Source organism: Dipodomys spectabilis, unplaced genomic scaffold (genome assembly GCF_019054845.1).
Source record: "Dipodomys spectabilis isolate Male_0828 unplaced genomic scaffold, ASM1905484v1 ptg000054l, whole genome shotgun sequence".
Classification (NCBI taxonomy): domain Eukaryota; kingdom Metazoa; phylum Chordata; class Mammalia; order Rodentia; family Heteromyidae; genus Dipodomys; species Dipodomys spectabilis.
In genome coordinates, this window is record NW_024870731.1 from 21,094,922 (window position 1) to 21,115,323 (window position 20,402).

At 36.7% G+C, this 20,402-nt stretch overlaps 1 protein-coding gene across 1 annotated transcript in view; it reads right to left on the bottom strand.

The window, feature by feature from the left end:
* Cfap20dc (CFAP20 domain containing) overlaps positions 1-20,402 on the bottom strand; it is a 208,415-nt gene that overhangs the window by 39,553 nt on the left and 148,460 nt on the right. The window contains exon 13 of the mRNA XM_042680019.1: positions 6,818-7,021. Within this exon, the coding sequence (XP_042535953.1) occupies positions 6,818-7,021 (204 nt within the window). The remainder of the gene's footprint in view (positions 1-6,817; positions 7,022-20,402) is intronic.

A 20,402-nucleotide genomic window follows, 5' to 3' on the forward strand; every position in this document is an offset into this window, starting at 1 on the left:
CTAAGTTTTTTCCAGTTCATTTCCATCAAGTCAAATCCCCTTTGTCCCATCATGTTTCTCCAGGACTCTCCACACCCAGCCAAACCTAGCATAAAATTTCATACGTTTAACCATTTCTTCACTTTCTATGAAGAAGGCTTATGTGGCACAAAAAACTTATGATTAAATAAATTTGTATGATTTTCTGTTATTACTCTGTCTTTTGTTATAGAGACCACATCCATGAACCTAAAATGAGTAGGGAAAAGATAACTTTTCCAACCATACTCTGTTTCTGTACTTAGGTTGCAGTAAATCTATTCTTAGGTAGGTAACATCCTATGACAGCAGCAGTAAAAGAAAAATTTTTTAAATTGGATTTCAGTCATATGTGGAGGATGCTATAAACAGATACAAAGAGATGGCAACCAATATATACATGTAACTATGACAAGAATAATTAACAACAGTAAATGATATTCCTTGAGCATTTATTCCATACTAATTTTTTTTTTGTTGCAACGGGTCCACCTGTATTTTTATTTAAACGACTTGTTTTTTCCTTTCCCCTCCACAAATTATACTGACATCAAATACAGTGAAAGCAGGGGTTATACTGTGGGGGAGGGACATACAAAGCAACAAAGAAATAATCTTATAAATGCGTTAGAAACAAATGCCCTGCTAATTTTTGATAGATGTCTCATTTGTTCCTCAAAGAAATTCTATAAACTCCACAGAACCAACAGCACCATATAATAGAATAGGACACTCAGAGACTAGGCATCAACTATTCCTGATATAGCGGAGCCAAAATTTGGACACATTCAGTATTATTCTACATCTCACCCTCTTAACTAGTTAGTAGTACTTAATCCAATGTGACAATTCATACAGTGTTGAATACCAAGATTTTGGACAATAATTGTAACAAAATTGAATCCATTTATGGCAAAAATGAAAGGTGGCTATGAAATCAATAGATATGAAATATATAAGACTACTAATTCTTACATATCACTATATATTTAAAGTTAATGAAGTTTAATTTTTTTGTACTGTTAAATTCAGGACAAATGGAAAATAAAATAATACTCTGAATAAACAAAGTTTATTTGGTAGGGTGATTTTCAAAGTCACTAAACAACTTGGACATTTCAGTATTTTCTCTCGACAGCACTGACTCAGACTTCAGTTTCTGTATATCTTTTTTATTGTTGTAAAACTATATCTTATCTGATTTATCTATGACTTAGCAAATCAACAACGTACCTTTTTGAACTTATTAAAAAAAACCTTATACCCGAAGGGAGTCAAGAAGCTAATAAATCTGTAGATGAGAAGGAATTAAGATATAAAGCACCTGATTTGCCAGTATATAATGTTTTGGATCCTCAGGAATCATGTAAAAACTATGATCTTGAGTTAAAAAAAAAAAGATTTAGCTCCTAGAAACCTGAGACCTTCCTTTTGGTGGTGCTGTTGCTATGCAATACTGCCAAGAAAACAGCACTCAAAATCTTATCATCAAATGTAAGACACTGCTTTTCTATGATCACACTGCTAGAAATGTTGAAGTGAGAGATATATGAAAGCTAAATAAAAGAACAAGAAATAAGATGATCTTGCTAAGTTAAAAGATAAAGACAATATTTTAATGTTGTTATATAAGATCTATGAAAATGGCAATAATGTGGCAAGGTTAATCAAGACCATAAATAACTTGTCTGAGAATCTTACCATATGTTTGTAATTTTATTAAGTGCATCTTGCATCATTTTTTCTCCAAATATGATCTGCAATATGCCATGTTAGATGGATGTCTGCAATGAGCATTTTAATACTTTTTCTAAGACTTATGTGCTTGTGGTATGTGCTCACATCTGCATTTTAGGCATGCTTTTCTTGAATCTAGGTTCTTGGAGGGCCAAGACAATGATGAAATCACAAAGAGTTGATCTCTAAGGCTCTGTGACGGCCAGTCTGGAAGCCAGTGTTTAAGCTCAAGCATCTCTGCCCACCCCTACAGTCCGCTACAGCTATAAAAGCAAAAGAATCCTAGAACTTTTCATGTCACTTAATGGCCCTTTGAGGAGAACCATTTGTAGTCCGTGTGTGTGCTCACTCTGCAGCAGGGGCCTCAGGCACATACCCCCATGCACTCACTTAGGTCACACAGTGGAACATGAAGAGGTCCTCTTATTAACCCCGTCTTGCAGGTGATACCAGAAAATGGCAGAGTTGGGATCTGGGCCCAGGTGGAATTTATATTCTTTTGGTGATCACCTGAAATTGTATCTATTAATAACTGTTCCTTAGGAACACACACACACACACACACACACACACACACACACACACACACACACACACACACACACACACACACACACACACACACACAAAACAATTGTATTGTGACTCAAAATTACTCACTTAGAAATTCATTATAACTAACTCCTAGCTTCCCTTGCCAAGGCTGCCTACAGCCCCGTGTCTGAATGTCTCGTGAGGGCTACTCCTAACAGAAACCTTCAAAAATTGATTACTTGTAGCCTGGTTTCCACAGAAGTTGTAAAGTATTGTTTTAATTGAATTTGGTTCTAAGTTAGAAACTGAAAAATTTGTCTGTCAAAGGCCAATGTATTTCTCAGTAGGCTTGATTTATTTAGCATGAGATGCCTACAAAAGGCAATTTTCTATGAGAAATATGGTTACACTTAATTACACTTTAAAATGACTAATTTATTATATCTAAACACCTTTTAAACAGTACATATTATTCTGAACTGTATAGATACTGCGAGAGCAGCTAAGGCATCAGACCTCATGTAAACACAACAGATTTTGCTGAAGACTTCAGTTCACTTGGTGTCAGCTTACTAGTTTCAGACTGTAATGTGTGTAAACTCACCTGGTAAGATACTACACTGAATGTTATCAGCTGACTAGAGCTTCCTTCCTTTCCACCCTTTCTTTCCTTCCTCTCATTTCTTTTTCCCTTCCCCTCTCTTCTATCTCATCAGGCCTTGAAGATTTTTCCTCAAGGTATAACTTAACATTCACTTATCAGATTTTGAATATAAAACATGTTCTATACTACTAAAGATTTTAAAGCAAAACAAAGATCATTTTTATTATGGAGTTTTGAAAAAAAGTGTCATACTTTGTGTGTTGTTAATGTAACAGGGTCAGTGAGGAAACTGTGTACGTGACAGTGAGGACTGGAAAGGGCCAAAGAGGCATTAGAGCTGTTTGAGTGGTAATCAGATACAAGGTATTAGGATATGTACAGAGTGTATTTAAGAAATTATAATTAGGATGGAAGCATGGAGTGAAAGGTGAGGAGCAGTGCGAGATGAAGTAGAAATGGGGGCAGGTCTGAAATCATGGGGATCAGGGTGCCAAACTACACAGTCAATGGAAGCCATTGAAGGCCTTTATGAAGGGGAGAGGATCAGATCACAAATCTGAATAATAGTTATAATAACAATGATAACTAATCTTTATTAAGTTCCAGATACATGTGCAGTGTTTTACAAGGTCATAGCTTGGATCAGAACTGTGACAGTTCTGAGAAGAGGCTTCCAGCCATCAGGGTATGGTGCCTGGGCTGCAGGCACAGAGACACGAGGGACGATGTTAGGAATTTAGATGAAAGAATAACCACCATGGCTATGATATTAGGAAGTGAAAAGAGAGGAGCCTCAGAATTTGGAGACCAGTTGGACATGGGGGATGAAAGTGTGGAAGGAGATCCCTTCCAATTTCTGGTTCAAGTGCCATGGTGGATACTTGTGCCATTCACTGAGATATAAGAAGAGTAGGTTATCATTGTGATGAGACTGTGGGTTCTTTTGTTTCTCCTATCACTATCCTTGCACAGTTTCTGAACAGAGCTGGATGAACTCACAGAAATTCCACAGTGATGCTTGCAAATTGCTCTATTTAAACTCTATATGAGCTCCGGGTGCAGAGTTCATTAAGGAATGTGTTTTCCCATTTGTTGATAGTTCCAGTATTAGAACAGATTGAAATGGATGCCATAATAAACATACCTTATGAATACCAAAGGTAGGATCTCCAATATTTTCTGTCTGAAAAAATAGACTTTTCAGTTTCTCATTTAGTTGAACAGAGGGGTTATTAAGTTCATTCCTAACAGTGTTATTTTTGGCTGTGTACTTCTATGGTGCAGTAGTTGTCATGCAGGAGACTTTAGTCCTTGCCAGAACAGGACAGTGATGAGAACATAGTATCCAGGGCAACCAAGAGTTCAGACTTCTCAGTCCATAAATAATCATTCCTCAGCTTGCCCTCTGTAGTGCTTGTGTCTGAACTGCTTCATGGCAGGATGAGCTCCATCAGGAGGCTACTGTTGTCTTTCTCACTTGTTGGTTAAATGAGTGCGGAGGAATACTGTGTACGAAAGACAATGTTTCACTCCTATCACAAAGTGTGCTGGCAGAAATCTGTAAGTGACTCTTACAATTCAGGTTACTAGAGCTACAAGGAGGCTCTGTAGCCAGAGTAATCTGAATATGGATATTTTCCTGAGTAGATGGATACTCTTGTGGCATTATGCATGTTTGATAGCTATATTTAATGGGAACACAACTGAGTCAAGAGAAACCTGGGGAATGAGCAGGTGGGAACAGACACACTAATTAGAATCTGCTATCACTTTTTCCTTTCACATCCTCATGGAGCCAATTAGAATTCTTCCTTCACAAAGACTTATAAATTCTCTGCAAATTACAGAAATCATACCTTCCACTGGAAGTGTGTAGTGCTCATTTGACAACTGAGTTATATACCAAGAAGTCACCATACCATGGAGGTTAGAAGCTCAGGCTTAGGAGTAGGGCCAAAGGAGGACTTCCTTGCTTGAGAGTTTCAATATTTTCATCTGGAAATGGGAACTGTTTTGGTGTGCAGAACTGTTTTGGGGGCAGCTAGAAGGAGTAGATTAAGATGACATGTGTGATATTAGGTGTTGGAGACAGGTGTCTCCAAGACTTTCAAGATTTATAAAGATGTTGAAGCCCCAGAAAAAATTAACTTTAATTTACAAAAGTAAATTGCAAAACTAACAATTATTTAGTCTGTATGTAAAGCATAGCATCCTCTGAATCGTACTACAAGTTAATGCTTAGGATAGAGTTATATATAAACATGAATCAATTATATGATTAAAAAGTTGTATTTTCTTTAACTTATATTGTTCAATAGATATACTTATAGTTGAATGAGAACATATTTTAATATGCTTGATACATTAAACATGATATTATAATTTGGAGCTGGAATGCATCCCAAAGGACCACGTGTCAAAAGCTTGGTCCTCAGTTTGTGACGCTTTTGGGAAATTGTAGAAACTTTAATAGTTGGAGCCTCCTAATTAGTAAGTGTAAGGAAGGAAGGTCACTAGGGGTGTGCCCTTGAGGGAGGATATTTTGACTGACTGCCACCCTTTCCTCTGTCTCACTCTATCACAAACTCCTTGCCATGATCTTCTGTCTTACCACAGGCCCAAGAGGAAAAGTCGTCCAAGTGACCACGGACTGAAACCATGAGCCAAAGTAAACCTTTCCTGCATTTCAGTTGTTTTCTCAATTATGTAAACATCCCTTGGGCTTATAGGTATTTTAAGATGGCTCTAAATGGTTAAGAATATAGTAGCACTCATTAGGATTATAGCATTTTTAAAAATGATGCATTGGATGTTGAAGTTTATGATTTATTTGTCTAATTAAGCCTTAAGATCCTAGAGAAAAACATTGTAGAAAATGGATTGAGTCAAAATATTGTCCCGGATCCACCTCTGAGCTGATGTAGAAATTTAGGCCCAAGATTCTAGTCTGTTCATTTGAAAAACAGGAAGACTAAGACTTGTTCCAACTCTCTGCTGGGCTATGGTGATGCTGATGGCCATGCTTAATGTGCTTAACCGTGTTAACAAGGGAATGCAAGCCTTTGAAATAAGCATAGTGCCTGTCAAGGCTACTTGCACACAGGGAGGCATCAGTCAATAAATGCCTAGTGACTTCTACAAAAGGTTCCTTTCCACATTCAGATCGAAGCAATACTTATATGTTTATAGTCTTTCCCCTTTTGTCTATTTAATGAATGCTTATTTAACAAACCAAAAGTCTCCTCTAGGATTAGGAATAAAACTAAACACTCATCATCTACATGAAACTATTCTTTCTTCTTTAAAGGGATGGGTTTATATATTGCTATGATTTCAATGTATTCCTAAAGTATTTTTGTTTAAAAGTTCAGCTGAATAATATTAAGAGAGGTGATTAGATTGTGGGAACTGTCTTCGGGAAGGCGGTGGAGGAGTGTTAGTTATCATGAGGATGGGTTCCTGAAAACAGCATTAATTCAGCCTCCTTCTACTGGCACATGTACTTGTTCCTCCCCTGTCTTCTTCTCTCCTTCCTCAATGGGATTATGTAGAATGAAGGTCCTTGCCAGATGTAGGCCCTTCGACTTTGGACTTCTCAACTTCTAGAACTGGGACTTTTCTTGTACATTATATTTATGAATAATCTAGTCTTGTGCATTATGTTAGGAGTAGCATAAATGAGAATAAGATGGTTGACTATACCATGCATACTTTCTGACATTAAGTAAATATAATTGAAGAAAAGACAATGGCACCACCTAATTGTTGCCCCCAACCTTAAAATGTTATTTCAGAAAGAGCTCTAAGTATTTGTGGCAGTGACTGTTCTCATTTTAACTCTAATTTTCCAAGTCAAAGCTAGACTTTGCTTGAAAACTTGCTCCTTTTTGAGGTCATGGAATGAATGCAAAGCACAGTACTCACAGGTGGCAGGCAGGAGTTCCAGGTGGTTGTGTCATCACTGCTGGTACTGATGCTGACATTACAGTTGTCAACCTGGGATGCACTGAGGCCATGGGGAGCCCCAGTGTCTTCCAGTTCTTCATTCTGTTGCCGCCGTAGGCTTGCCAGCATCTGCAGCTCAGATTCACTCATCTGGCTGGGTTGATAGTTTCTCCAGTTGTACTCCTGACCGAGAGAGAGAGGAAAATGACAGAAAAGGACACTTTGCTTATAGGATCTTTCTTAATTTTATAGGTTACCTACAAATGATACTCCTTAGCCTTAGCCATTATAATGGTTCCCTCACTGACAAGGGGCCAAAATCCTTCACAGATTTTCATGAAATGCCTACCTAAATCTCTCTCATCTTTTCCTCTTGCTCTTGATTGGCTAGCCACATTATCCTTCACTGAGTCCTCAAAAACATCAGAGTTGTACTTGCCTTAGTTCCTGTGCACATGCTAGTGCTCCCTAAATCTGCTAACTGGTAGGCATCCTTTAGGTCCCTAGTGATATGGCCTTTCTTCAGGGAGGCCTTTTTTTGACAGTGACAAATGGAGTCAGGTCCTTTATTAGGTGCTTTCATGAGTTTAAGCATTTTCATTTTTAATGTCTCTATATGTTTACCATCAGAGGTCTAACTATAAGTTACATGATCTAAGGTTGTTTAAAATCTATGAATTCCCAATCTGCAGATAGAGAAAGCCAACTCCACATTGCCTGTCAGACCTTTGTAATAAAATTAAAGTCAGCAAATTCAACCTACAAATTTAAACAAAGTATAGATGTGAAATATTTTATAAAACTATATTCTAATGTGTATTCTTTTCTTATTGTAAAACATGAACTTAAAAAGGATATGTTTTAAATATGTAAGTGTTGTGTTAATTCTGTATCATACATTCATGGAGAAAAGAAATCACGTTTGGTCTTACTAGGGAAACTTCTCCAGAAAGAATATTATTCCATTAAAGATAAATTAGAACTTAGTATATAGTCTATGAATACAATGAAAATGTCTATTTCCCCATAAAAATGTTTACTTTTAGCATTTACCACAACTGCACTTGAGTGGCTGTGAGCTCTGCATTGATGAGCATCATGATTTCCTTACTCCTCCTTTATTACATGTCTGGTGCTTAGAAGGTGCTCAGCCAATATATTTTTTCCTTTGCTTATCCTGGGGCTTAAACTCAGGGTATTGTTTCTAAATCCTTCTGCTCAAGGACAGCACTCTAACACTTGAGTCACAGCTCTACTTCTTGCTTTTAGGTGAACTAGAGGTGAGTGTCTCATCGACTTTCCTGCCCAGGCTGGCTTTGAACCATTATCCTAAAATCCTCCTGAGTAGTTAGGATTATAGGTATGAACCACCAGTGAATGGCTCAACCAGTATTTGTGTCCTTTTTTTTTTGTATTGGTGCTGAGGTTTGAATTCAGGGCCTTATACTTGCTACACAGGTGCTCTACCTCAGAGCCACTACTCTAGTGCAGCCATTATTTTTATGAAAATCTAAAAATTCAAAGAAGTTTTTAAAACAAGAAAAACAATTCACTATTTACAAAGCACAAATTCATAAGGGATTTCCCTTATGAATCAGTATTACCTTATGGTAATACTGATAATGTCTACTATCATCAAAAGATGTCAAATATTTGGATTCACATTGGAAACATATGAGGTATGAAAGCCAGAAATCCCTCAGAGCTAGAATAAACATCTTCCCCAATGTAGAATACAGGTCAGTAATTTAATGTATAACCTATAAAATTAAGAAGAATGAGGGAAGAAGGTGGGTTGGGGAGGGATGGGTGAGAAGGTTGAAGGGGATGACATTGATCAAAATACACTAGACTCATAAACTTTCTGCTAAATGGCAACTTCTTGGAAAACTATTTAAAGATAATATAAAAACCTGAAGACCAACAGAACAGACTAGAGGACCTAGAAATAAAGCATATGTACAGTCAGTTGATATTTGACAAAGGAGCCAGAGACATACAGTGGAAGAATCATAACCTCTTCAACTATTGGTGCTGGGAAAACTGAGTGGCCATATGCAGAAAACTGAAAGTGGACCCTAGACTATCACCATGCACTACATCAACTCAAAATGAGTTAAAGACCTTAACATCAAACCTGATACTCTGAAACTACTGCAGGACAGAGTAGGAGAGATACTTGAACTTATAGGCACAAGCAGGAACTTCCTGAACAGAGGCCCAGGGTTACAACAAATTGGAGAGAGACTGGACAAATGGGACTACCTTAAAATAAAAAGTTTCTGCACAGACAAAGAAATAGCAACCAAACTAGAAAGACAGCTAACTAATTGGGAAAAAATATTTACCAGCAAAATATCAGACAATATCCATTATATACAAGGAACTCAAGAAACTAACCCCTCACAAATCTAACAAACTAATCATGAAATGGGCAAGGGAACTAAAGAGAGACTTTGCAGAAGACATAAAAATGGCAAAGAAACACATGAGGAAATGTTCATCATCCCTGTAAAGGAAATGCAAATAAAAACAACACTGAGATACCACCTTACCCCAGTCAAATGGCCCACATCTTAAAGTCAGCCAACGACAAATGCTGGAGGGGATGTGGAGAAAGAGGAGCCCTACTGCATTGCTGGTGGGAATGTATACTAATACAACCACTTTGGAAAACCGTCTGGAGATACCTCAGAAAGCTAAATATAGACCTCCCCTATGACCCAGCTATACCACTCCTAGGCATCTACCCTGAGCAACAGGAACCAGTATACAAAGACACATGCACCTCCATGTTTATTGCAGCACTGTTCACAATAGCCAAGATTTGGAAACAACCCAGATGCCCCACTACTGATGAGTGGATCCAAAAATTGTGGTACCTATATACAATGGAATATTATGCAGCCATTAGAAAGGACAAGATAATGGCATTTGCAGGAAAATGGAAGGAACCTGAGCAGAATATTTTGAGTGAAGCCAAGAACAAAGAGACAAATGGCACATGGTCTCCCTGATATGTGGATGTTAAAGCCAAAATACAAGAAGATATGGCAGAGTAACAGGACTCAAGAAACAAAGGACAGCCACACATTTTGTCATATCTTTGCGAAATGACTCCATGTTCTAGAACATATATATGGTAGATATATGCCCGCAACAGAGGGAAGCCAGGAGGAGGAAAAAATAACTTGTCAAAGTTCATAGAATTCATAAACTGTATAGACCATGATAATGACAATTTTCCTTATGAAAGTTAAAATGTGTTTGTGACTATCACTATTCCACAGTACTACCACTATTCCACAATATGTGAAATTTATGTAATCACCTAATCTCAATTAAAGAACAAAAGTGAGAGAAGGGTTGGGTTAAGAGAGATGGGTGACAATGTTGTCAGGCACTATGTACTCATATACTGTTTTGTAGAATGGGAACTTCTTTGTACAACTACTTAAAGATAATAAAAATAAAGATAATATAAAAAAGATTACTACAAATCTTTACTGTCTAATATAAATATCAGCTTAATGTATAGGGCAAGAATTGTTATGTGAAAGTTTTAAAATATTTTATTTCATTCCCCTTTAGACCAAATCAGATTTGAGAGGAAGTACTAGTTTCAATACTGCTAAAATGTCAGCACTGAATTTGAGCAGTGTGATTTACACCCAGCACTGGTATATTACTTAAAGCAGTTTTACAAATGCACATTTGGAACTAATGGTATTAGAGCCAAAAAGATCTTTTCCAGGAGATACTAGAATTTTTAGTTATTCAAATCTCTATATTACTTATCTTGAAAAGCCTTAGAGAGCTACTGCCTTCTCTTGCCTTCCTCCCCACCCCTGCCCATAAGATGTCAAAAGAAAATGTAATTTTGAAAACAATTCTTAGAGGTCCTAAGACATTAAATGCTTTTTAATAAAGCATTACCATCATCATAATTTGAGGATTCTTAGAGCTTATTATCTAATAATGTGATGTGGAGACTTTCTGGGAGATTGCCAATGGAACTTCAATGAAATCCTGTGTTTATGGCTCCAGAGCTTGGCACCATAAGAGGCTAGACAACCTTAAGGAATCATGAGTATTTAATATACTTTTAGGGTTCATAAGAAGAGGAAGAAATTCATATTTCTAATGAAAAAGAAATGAGAAGTGTTGAGGAGAAAATAAACCCAGGAAAAGATGCTCACCATCAATTCAAATCCACAAGGAGAGACACCTCTCACATCCAGTAGGATGCTTACAGTAATTTTAAAAAGACAATAACAAGTGCTGGTAAGCATGGGGAGAAATTGGGATTTTCACACATTTCTTGTAAAATGATGCGAGTGCTTTGGATAAACATCTTGACAGTCTCTCAAAGTGTTAAACATAGGGTTATTTTGTTCACCCCTAGGCATATACCAAGGAAAGGTGAAAATATGTCTACACAATAATTTGCACACAAATATTCATGATAACATTATTTCTAATATCTCAAAAGTGGAAGAGGCCACTTGTCCATCAATGGACAAACGGATTTTTGTATATCATATAATGGAATGTACTTTAGTCATAAAGAGAGAAGCAAGCTTTGGAAATACTATGCTCAGTGAAATACGTCAGTTACAACAAACCACATCTTGTGTGATTCCATTTATATGAAATGTCAAGAATAGATGAATATTTAAAGACGGAAAGTAGAGGGCTGGGGCAAAAGGACTGGGAAGTGTTTGCTAATGGGTATAAAGTTTCTTTTGGGGTGATGAAAATGCTGTGAAATTAGATCATGATGGTTCTAGAATATACTCCTAAATTACCTACTTTCAAAAGGTGTAGTTTATGGCATATGAATTACACCTCAATCAAAAGTGGTTTGGTCATTAGGCAAACTATGAGATTATTAGCTTCTTGATTAGGAGTGAGCAGTGACCAAATGAGTTGTTCTTCACTTCAGTTTTCTGTCAAGAAATAGAATTAAATGTTGTAATGTGTGACATGGGCATTTCATTGGGCTTGTTACTACTACTAATTGAAAAATGACATTTTAATTTTCTTATTTTCTCTTAAGATGAAATACTTAATACGCACTTAGGATGAGAGAGTTCTCCATTCAATTTGTTGATTTATTCCACATGCTTATACTGGGCCTGAACAGCAATTCTGGGTGCCAGGACAGAATGAGGATGAGCTAATGGTTAGGTCAGCCAGATCTAAGTCCAGGCCTTAGTTCTATCATTCTCCAGCTGTATTCGAATAGGAAAATTACTTTACCTTTCTATACCTCAGTTTCTTCATTGCTCAAATGCAGTCCATACTATACCACACAAATTTTGGGTGGTCAGAGTCAAATAGTACATATCTTATGCTTATCTCTGAACTTAACAAATAGCTATATTGGCAATGTCGACGTTATGATATGAAACTTTGTCAGAAAATGGTGTTGGTTATTTTTTGAGATAAGGCCCTTCTTTATGTCTGGGCCATCCAGTACGGCAGTCCTCTTACTTGTGCTTCTCTATGTCTCTGAGATGACAGATGAGTGCTACTGTACCTAATTAATAGTTGAGGTGGAATACTGCAAACTCCCTTTTTTTTGTGCCAATCTGGCCACAAATGATCCTCTAATCTCTGTCTCCCAAGCTAATTATGTTGATATATGTGTGTGTGTGTGTGTGTGTGTGTGTGTGTGTGTGTGTGTGTGTGTGTGTGTGTGTGTATGAAGTAAATCATGTATAACTATTCAAAATTATTCAAAATAGTATGCATAATATAAAACTAAATTTAACAATTAAAATGATTGAGGTTAAAAATATGTGGTAATAACTTTATGTTGTTTTCCTGAACTGTAATGGATTGTCTTTGGAACACATATTCTAGGGTGAAAACATCCCTCTTAAGGGTCTACTGAATTGGCAACCAATACACATACTCTGTTCTTTTTCTTTTTCTTTCTTCTCATTTTCTCTGATTCCTTTCCTTTCAGACCTTGGTCCATTCTATACTCTGGTAGCACAAGAAGCAAAAGGAAAACAAGACACATCATTGAGCCTATGGTCTAGAAAGTGAGGCATTGTACAGTAGAAATTATAATGTGCTATGGTGAATATCACAAGTAGATTAGTAGATGCCCAGGGATAGGGTAAAGGGGCAACCACTTACCAGGCCCCTTTACCCCAGGCCTGAGCATCCACTAATCTACTTGTGATATGCATCTTTTGGGGTGATAAAAATGTTCTGAAATTAAGTCATTAGGTATAATACTTGAGAACAGTACAGAAGTGACTCTTCAGTACACTTACAGAAAATTCAAGAAGGCTAAGGTGGCATTTGATAGAAATTTTAAATTGTTGGCAGTGGAATTAGTGGTTTTTGGAAGGACTCTCTCCACCACTGGCAGTACTGAAACAAGGGCTGAGAAATAGCTGGCTGGCCTCTTACAGTCATTTGCTATGGTGGCAATAAGATAGAATGAGTCATTAATTTATCGCACAAATACTTACGGAAACTCTATTATATGTCAGGTCCTGTTCATGCTAAGTTTGCACAGAACTCTGTATTTCCATGATCTTATTTCCTACAATAGTAAAATGTATTCTGACAACATTGTGGAAGGAACAGCCAAAATGAACAGAGGGAAGAAAGTGACTTCCTCCAGGGTCATGAATAGAGAAATTGGTGGCAGAGGCAGGTAATTAACTCAGTTCTCCAAGTCATTTCTGATTTGCAATCTCTTAAGCCACTTTAAAATCACCAGAAAGGCTAAATCATTTATTAGTGGTATTTTAAAAAATAGACGCTTGCAATAAAGTCTTCACATTAAAGTGGGCTCCCAAATAACATGTCACCTGACTAAATTATACAACTGCTGAGAGCCAATAATTCTAACACTAATGGGATCACAATGTTATATACATCCAAGTTGCATCTCAAAATATCATTGTACAAAAGAAGGGAGATATTGTTAATAAGATTTGTTAAGAAATGAAGCATTAGTTGGTTGTCAGTGGTTCATGCCTTTAATGCTAGCTATTTAGTTGGCTGAGATCTGAGGATCAGTGGCTCAAAGCCAGCCTGAGTAGCAAAGTCTGTGAAACTTTAATCTCCAGTTAACCAGCAAAAAAATGCTGGAAACAGAGGTATGGTTCCATCGTTCCACCCTTGAGGGAAAAAGCTAAGGGAGAATCCTGGCCCTACATTCAAGCTCCAATACCAACACTGGGAGGAAGGCTATATAATTCAACTGTGCTCAGGCTCCCAGACAAAACAACTGCTTACTAAGCCAGTCCAGTCATTAATTTTCATCGACTTTTCCTTATAAATTATGAGAGGCCTGAGACAATAAGGCTATAATGGCAGTCAAATGTAGCCCTTGCTTTGGTAGGCCTTACAATTAGCAGGGCAAATGGTAGCCATGAAGAAATGACTATGCATAAGGCAGAATAATGATCATGCATAAGGTAAAAGCCTAATATTAATAATCACATAAAATCTTGATAATGATAAAAAGGAAAAATCATAACTCCAGCAAAACAATATAAGCTACAATAAACAAAACTCATATTTTAAGTTGATGACCTTTGCATAACTGTTTAAGATTCTAGAACATAAGAGCTTAATGGATCAAATATCCATTTTCAGTATTTTGTGAACCTTGAAAAGACCCAGTTCCACTGAACTGTAGATGAGCCTGGGTTTAGTTTACAGTGGTTGTATGGAGAAAGATGAACTGTGCCATGAAATAAGGTCAGACTAAGAACTTCACTCTGTTCTTTCCAGATGAGAGAGAAATAGAACTAGAAGAAAAAAAATCCCTGTCCTGGAGCTAATAAAATCATCCAGACTCTCAGAATCAGGTTTACACTGAGACAATCCCTGAATTGCACAGCATAGATAACATCACGTGGCAAAAATGTTTAGTGCAAAGTCCATCAATTGATCTCTGTCTCTGCATTCTTTTAAGTTATACAGGTTAACTTAACAAAAAAGTGTTACTAATTTCACAGGGGATAATAGCTGATAGAATATAATACATATGGCAGCAAAGAGAGGGGAGATATCCAAAAGGGCTTGGAATTCCAGAGAAGAGAGAGGTCACTTTGTATAGTTAGATAAGGCTTTGTGCAGAAGATGGTGTCAAAACTCTGCCTTTAAGAAGAGAAATACTGTAGCATATTCCAACCACCAGATAGGAAAACCAGAAGGTAAGCCAGAAGTAGGTATCTTATTGTTCACAGAAAAAAAATCATTAAATAGGCAACAAAGTAATACATTGTTAAAAAAATAAAATCAGTAAAACTGATCCAAATCAATAAGAATAAAAATACCTATAATCCAAATTTAACAGAATGGATTCCTCTTTCCTGTCCAAGTCTTATTAAAAGCCTAAAATCTACCAAAAGATATATTCTTAATAGCTCCCGAATGAAAACTACCAACATGTCCAGTGAAGTGGATGAATATGTGGGGTTAATTTATATTGTGAAACATTATACAGCAAAGAAATGAGTGATCTAGTGAATCTCATCATCACTAACTTGGAGGGCCCAGACATATAAGAGTCTATAGTGGTAAAATTAATCGTAGGGATGGGTAGTGTGGGGGAATAGTGGCAGGAAGAGGTAGAAACAAGGCTTCTAGATTATGGGTATTATTCTTTCTTGATTTGAGTGACTGTTACATGGGTTTGTGCAGTTTGTAAATTTATCAAGTATATGCTTATGTGTACTTCTCCACGATCAACAAAAACAAAGACATCTAAGGTTGAAAAAAGATTTCTAGAAGCTTGGTGCTGATGGTTCACGCCTGTAATCATAGTTACAGGCTGAGATAAAGGATAACAGTTCAAGGCCACAGAGAAGTTTGCAAGACTCCTTTTCATGTGGATGTGGTGAGGTAAACCTGTTATCCTCACAACATCAGGAAGCCCAGCAGGTGGATCGCACCTAGACATGTGCCCAGGCAGGAAATGAGACATTACTTTAAAAATAGCAAAATACAGGGCTGAAATAAGGCTTAGCATGAAGAAAGCCAGCCTGTAAGGCTTTTAGTTCAGATTCCTAGAAAATAACCATTGGCAACTCTGTCTTATAGTTCTTTTTTTTTTTTTTCTTTTTTCTTTTTGTAAATGTAGCTGAGGAGAGTTAGGGTCAGGATGGTTTCAATGGTTTTATAGTTGTGATTAGAAATTTTGGGAGGTTTTGTAGACCCTTACATGATAACAGGAAAACTATAAAAGTCAGTTTTTCAAGTGTAATTTTAAGTTTTAATTGACATTTTAATGTGAGGTTCTTTCAATTTCTATTTGCAGACAATGTTTAATCTCTACTTTGACATTTTAAATAATAGCTGACAGTAAATTAGTGTTCAGGGTATCTTCTCACCAGCAAGCATTCCTGAAAATTTGTTTCTAATTCCTAATCTATGAACCTCTCACAAGAGTTTGCCCTGACTCATGGGGGACACAGGTTCACTAATGGGAAGAACAATAAGAAGATAGGAGCTATAAACATGAACTATAAGTGACACATAGTTGGCCACCCAGGACATTCACAATTTATGGTAGCTTTCAGCATTTGCTTCACCAGGCAAAGGGGTAAATTAAAATTTAAAGACAAAGCCACAGACCTACTTGAAAAACTTTGCTAAGTGTAAGGGATACTATGTCAAGTCATATAAATCAGAAGCCAGACCATTTGAAGGTACTGTCTGGTCAGTGTATAGATCATGTTTCTTGTCAATGAGATTCATAATGGACCTAAGCACATCCAAAGCCAATATTGTTAACTATCTGTGACAAATCTTTCAGCATGTAACCTAGATACTTTTGACAATCGTTGACTTCATTATACACACAAATCCTTTAAAAGTTTTAGGTAGAGAATTCTTAGATAATTAAACTCAAATTAAATTGCTTGTGAGGGGATAGACAAAGTTCAATCTCATACATGTTCCTCTGGTGGAGGAGGAAGGGCATGCAAAGAATTTATTTTTCACTTTTTAAATTTTTCACATTTTATTCGCATCAACTATCTGTATAAGGATGCTTTGTTGTGACATGTTTATATCTGCATATTAGACTTATTGCGTCACTTTTCCTTATCTCCCTTTCTCTCTTCCCAAGTCATTCTCAATAAGCTCACTGTTCCATTTTCACAGGTGTACATGAAGTATTTTTGATCATATTTGTCCTCTTCCAGTCTCTCCATTTGCTTTCCCACTTCTTTCACTAATGCATAAAGCCTGGACAGAATCTGCTTTACATTCTTGTCACTATTTCATATTCAAATGACAAGAGTTTTAAAAAGATTTTTAGATCAATTTGTTGTATTTGCATAGAACACCTTACTAATCCATGGCTTCAGTAGAAATATACTTCTATGCATCTTATCTTGATAGCATGCTAAATTTTAGAAACAATTTTCTGACATAACTAAGCTCTTCTTCTTAAAAATTTTAATTTTCCAGCACCCATCTTCTGACATAGAGTTACTTCCTGAGTTTAGAATTAATTATATACCAGAAGGACTCTAGTAAAACAAGCCAGCTTTGGCCAGGTTTCGTATTCAAAGGTATGCCACCTGCAAGGCAACAGTAGACTAGGGCCTGGGTGAAGTCTAGCAGCCATCCATAAATGTTAGCTTAAAATGCTATGTAAAGAACCAGGAGGAAAACAGTGACTGAGACTGTTTGTAGAGGGAAGCAAATGGAAGTTTCTAGTATGGAAAAGTGATCATTTTAACTTAGTTCAATCCGTTTTAGAATAAGAAAAATTTGTAACAACAGAAATGTTATCATGTGTGGGTTTTTGTGCACCAAAATACTCAAAAGCTTCAAATGATAGAAGTTAAATTGACACATGATCATTGATTTTTTTTTTGTTTTTTGGGGGGTTGGCCCTTCATTGAAGGAAGTGGTTCATTGTGAATGGTGATTGGCTTTTCTGACTGAAACTCTTGTTTGATCCTGCTTTGTCACTTAGATATAAGCAGAATGAGGCCCTTTTCTTTATCACACAACAGTGAAGCTTAAGTGAAGATTTCAAAATGGAACTGGAGATAAAGCACAGAATATTATGCAGAGTGCCTGGCACATGGGAGGTACTGCAAATCCTTAAGGATTCTTATTCAAAGTCTTCATACCTCAGAGTGTTTAGGAAATGCTGCTAACCTAGTACTTCTTATATAGTGGGAAAAAGGCAAGTATGACTTGATGCTACTTAAAGTTAGGAAAACTAGGCCATCAGAGAAGAAAAATTTCTTCAATAAACACTGAGGAGTAGGATGTAATCTTAGTATCATAGAATTTTGGAGAACTTACAGGGAAACATTACAGTGTATTTGATTAAACACTACATGCACTGGCATTGGCTCACACTTCTGTTGGCGCTTCATTTTGTCAAATCCTCTTACCTACAATTTCTTCAACTTTTGAGAACTAAAATTTGCATACTGAGCTGCTCAGAGAGGGAGCAAAATGTCTGAATGATTTCAGTTATCCTATAACATTACCCACATTTGTGCTATAATTCTTTTTGTTATTTTAATATATTTCTATAGAACATTTTGCCTTTGTCTATAACTAAAATCAGATACTAGATACAAAGAAAACTGAAGAAACAAAATTGTCTGTGGAAAAAGCAGGAGTTTAGAATTTTTTAGTTTTATTTATTTATTTATTTATTTTTATTTTATTTTGCCAGTCTTGGGGCTTGAACTCAGGGCCTGAGCACTGTCCTTGAGCTTCTTTGGCTCAAGACTAGCACTCTCTCACTTGAGCCACAGCTCTACTTCTGGCCTTTTCTGTTTATGTGGTACTGAGGAATAGAACCCAGGGCTTCATGCATGCTAGGCAAGAATTCTACCACTAAGCCACATCCCCAGCCCAGAAAGTTATTTTTTTGGTATATATTTTTTATTGTAAAAATACTGTACAGAGGGGTTATAGTTATATTAGTAAGGTAATGACAAAATGCTGAAATAATTTATTATTTTTTTAAAAGGTAAAAGCCAGGCATTGGTGGCTCATGTTGGTATTCCTAGCTACTCAGAATGCTGAGGTTTGAGGATCCTGGTTCGAAGCCAGCCCGAGCAGGAAAGTCTGTGATTCTTTTATTTTATTGTTTATTTATTAGAATATATATAATTGTACAAAGTTTTCATTGTGAAATTTGGTCGAGATTCTTATCTCTAATAAACTACTCAGGAAAAGTTGTAAGTGATGTTGTAGTTCAATTGGTAGAGTGCTAGCCTTGAGCACAAAGAAGCTCAGAGACAAAGCCTAGACCCAGAGTTCAAGCCTCAGGACTGTTAAAATGCAAAGCAAAGCAAAACAAAACAACTCAGAAATGGAGCTGTCGCTTAAGTGGTAGGATGCTAGCCTTGAGCAAAAGAGCTCAAGGATAACACCTAGGCCCTAACTTCAAGCCCCAGGAGGGGAGAGCAGAAAGGGAAAGGGAGGGTTAGGAGTAAGTTCTACCTGGGAAATTTCTATGCTCAATTCAAATACTTATGCTGAATGTTACTTCACCCACTTCTATAGTTTCAGCAATATCTCCAAAAATACATGGAAATATAAAGCTGATATAATGACCTTGTCTTTTCAGGGATAACGAACCAGTACAGTTTTGAAAAAAAAAATTAATGGGTAGGAGTGTCCAGTTTATCAAATGAGATATTTTTCCTGTGGTTAGCATTAAGGGTTATGAAATGCAGTAGCATTTTTTTGCCCCAATTTAGTTCCATCCATCAGTCATGAAACTACACATTTAGCTCTGAGAACAAGGCAGGCACACAGAGGGAGATCTCTGGAGAATGACAAGATACCCTTCCTGCTTCTGAATCTTTTTTTCCCCCCTCTCTCTTCAGGGTATCCCTAAGGGAAAAAAAACAGATCTGTTACATTAATCCATTCTATGTTACCATATCATTCAAACATAGAGTGCAAAAATCATATAGCTATATAACAACCAATTACTGAATAGTACTAGTAATTTTTGAAATTTTTTTTATGAATTTGAAAATATTTCATTTGTTTTATAATGGTAGGCATTCTGGTTTATATTTCTAATTTCCTGTTATTAGGTATTTAGAAAATATCCTTCTTTGGATTAAAATCCCAGGGATCATGGACTAGGTATTCTATATCTGTGATTTCATTTAATAGTAAAAAACCCTCAGCAGAATGAGTATTATATTCCCCAAGCTTATAGATGAGGTCGCAAAGAGGAAGCAAAGAGAAGTTAGTAAAAATCTGGACGTAAGTAGTTTTGTCTGACTCTACTGGTACTCTGAGCTACCATGTCTACTGCTCGACTAACCAGTTTGGAGGGATGAAAAGTAGCTGGACTTTATGGAAGGCCCTGTTTGTAGAAGGCTGTTTCTCAGGTTGCCCTATGGGAACATGAGACTAGTATGTGCCTAAGACAGAACAACCAAAGGAGTCTGCTCATTTGAGCCAGGGCAATGAACACATGGAATATGCAGGGCAATGGGAACTTGACACATGTGTTTGGAAACAATGCAATATTGTTGCAGTAGACACCAGGGAGGTCAGAAAGAAATTTATGAATTCCTTA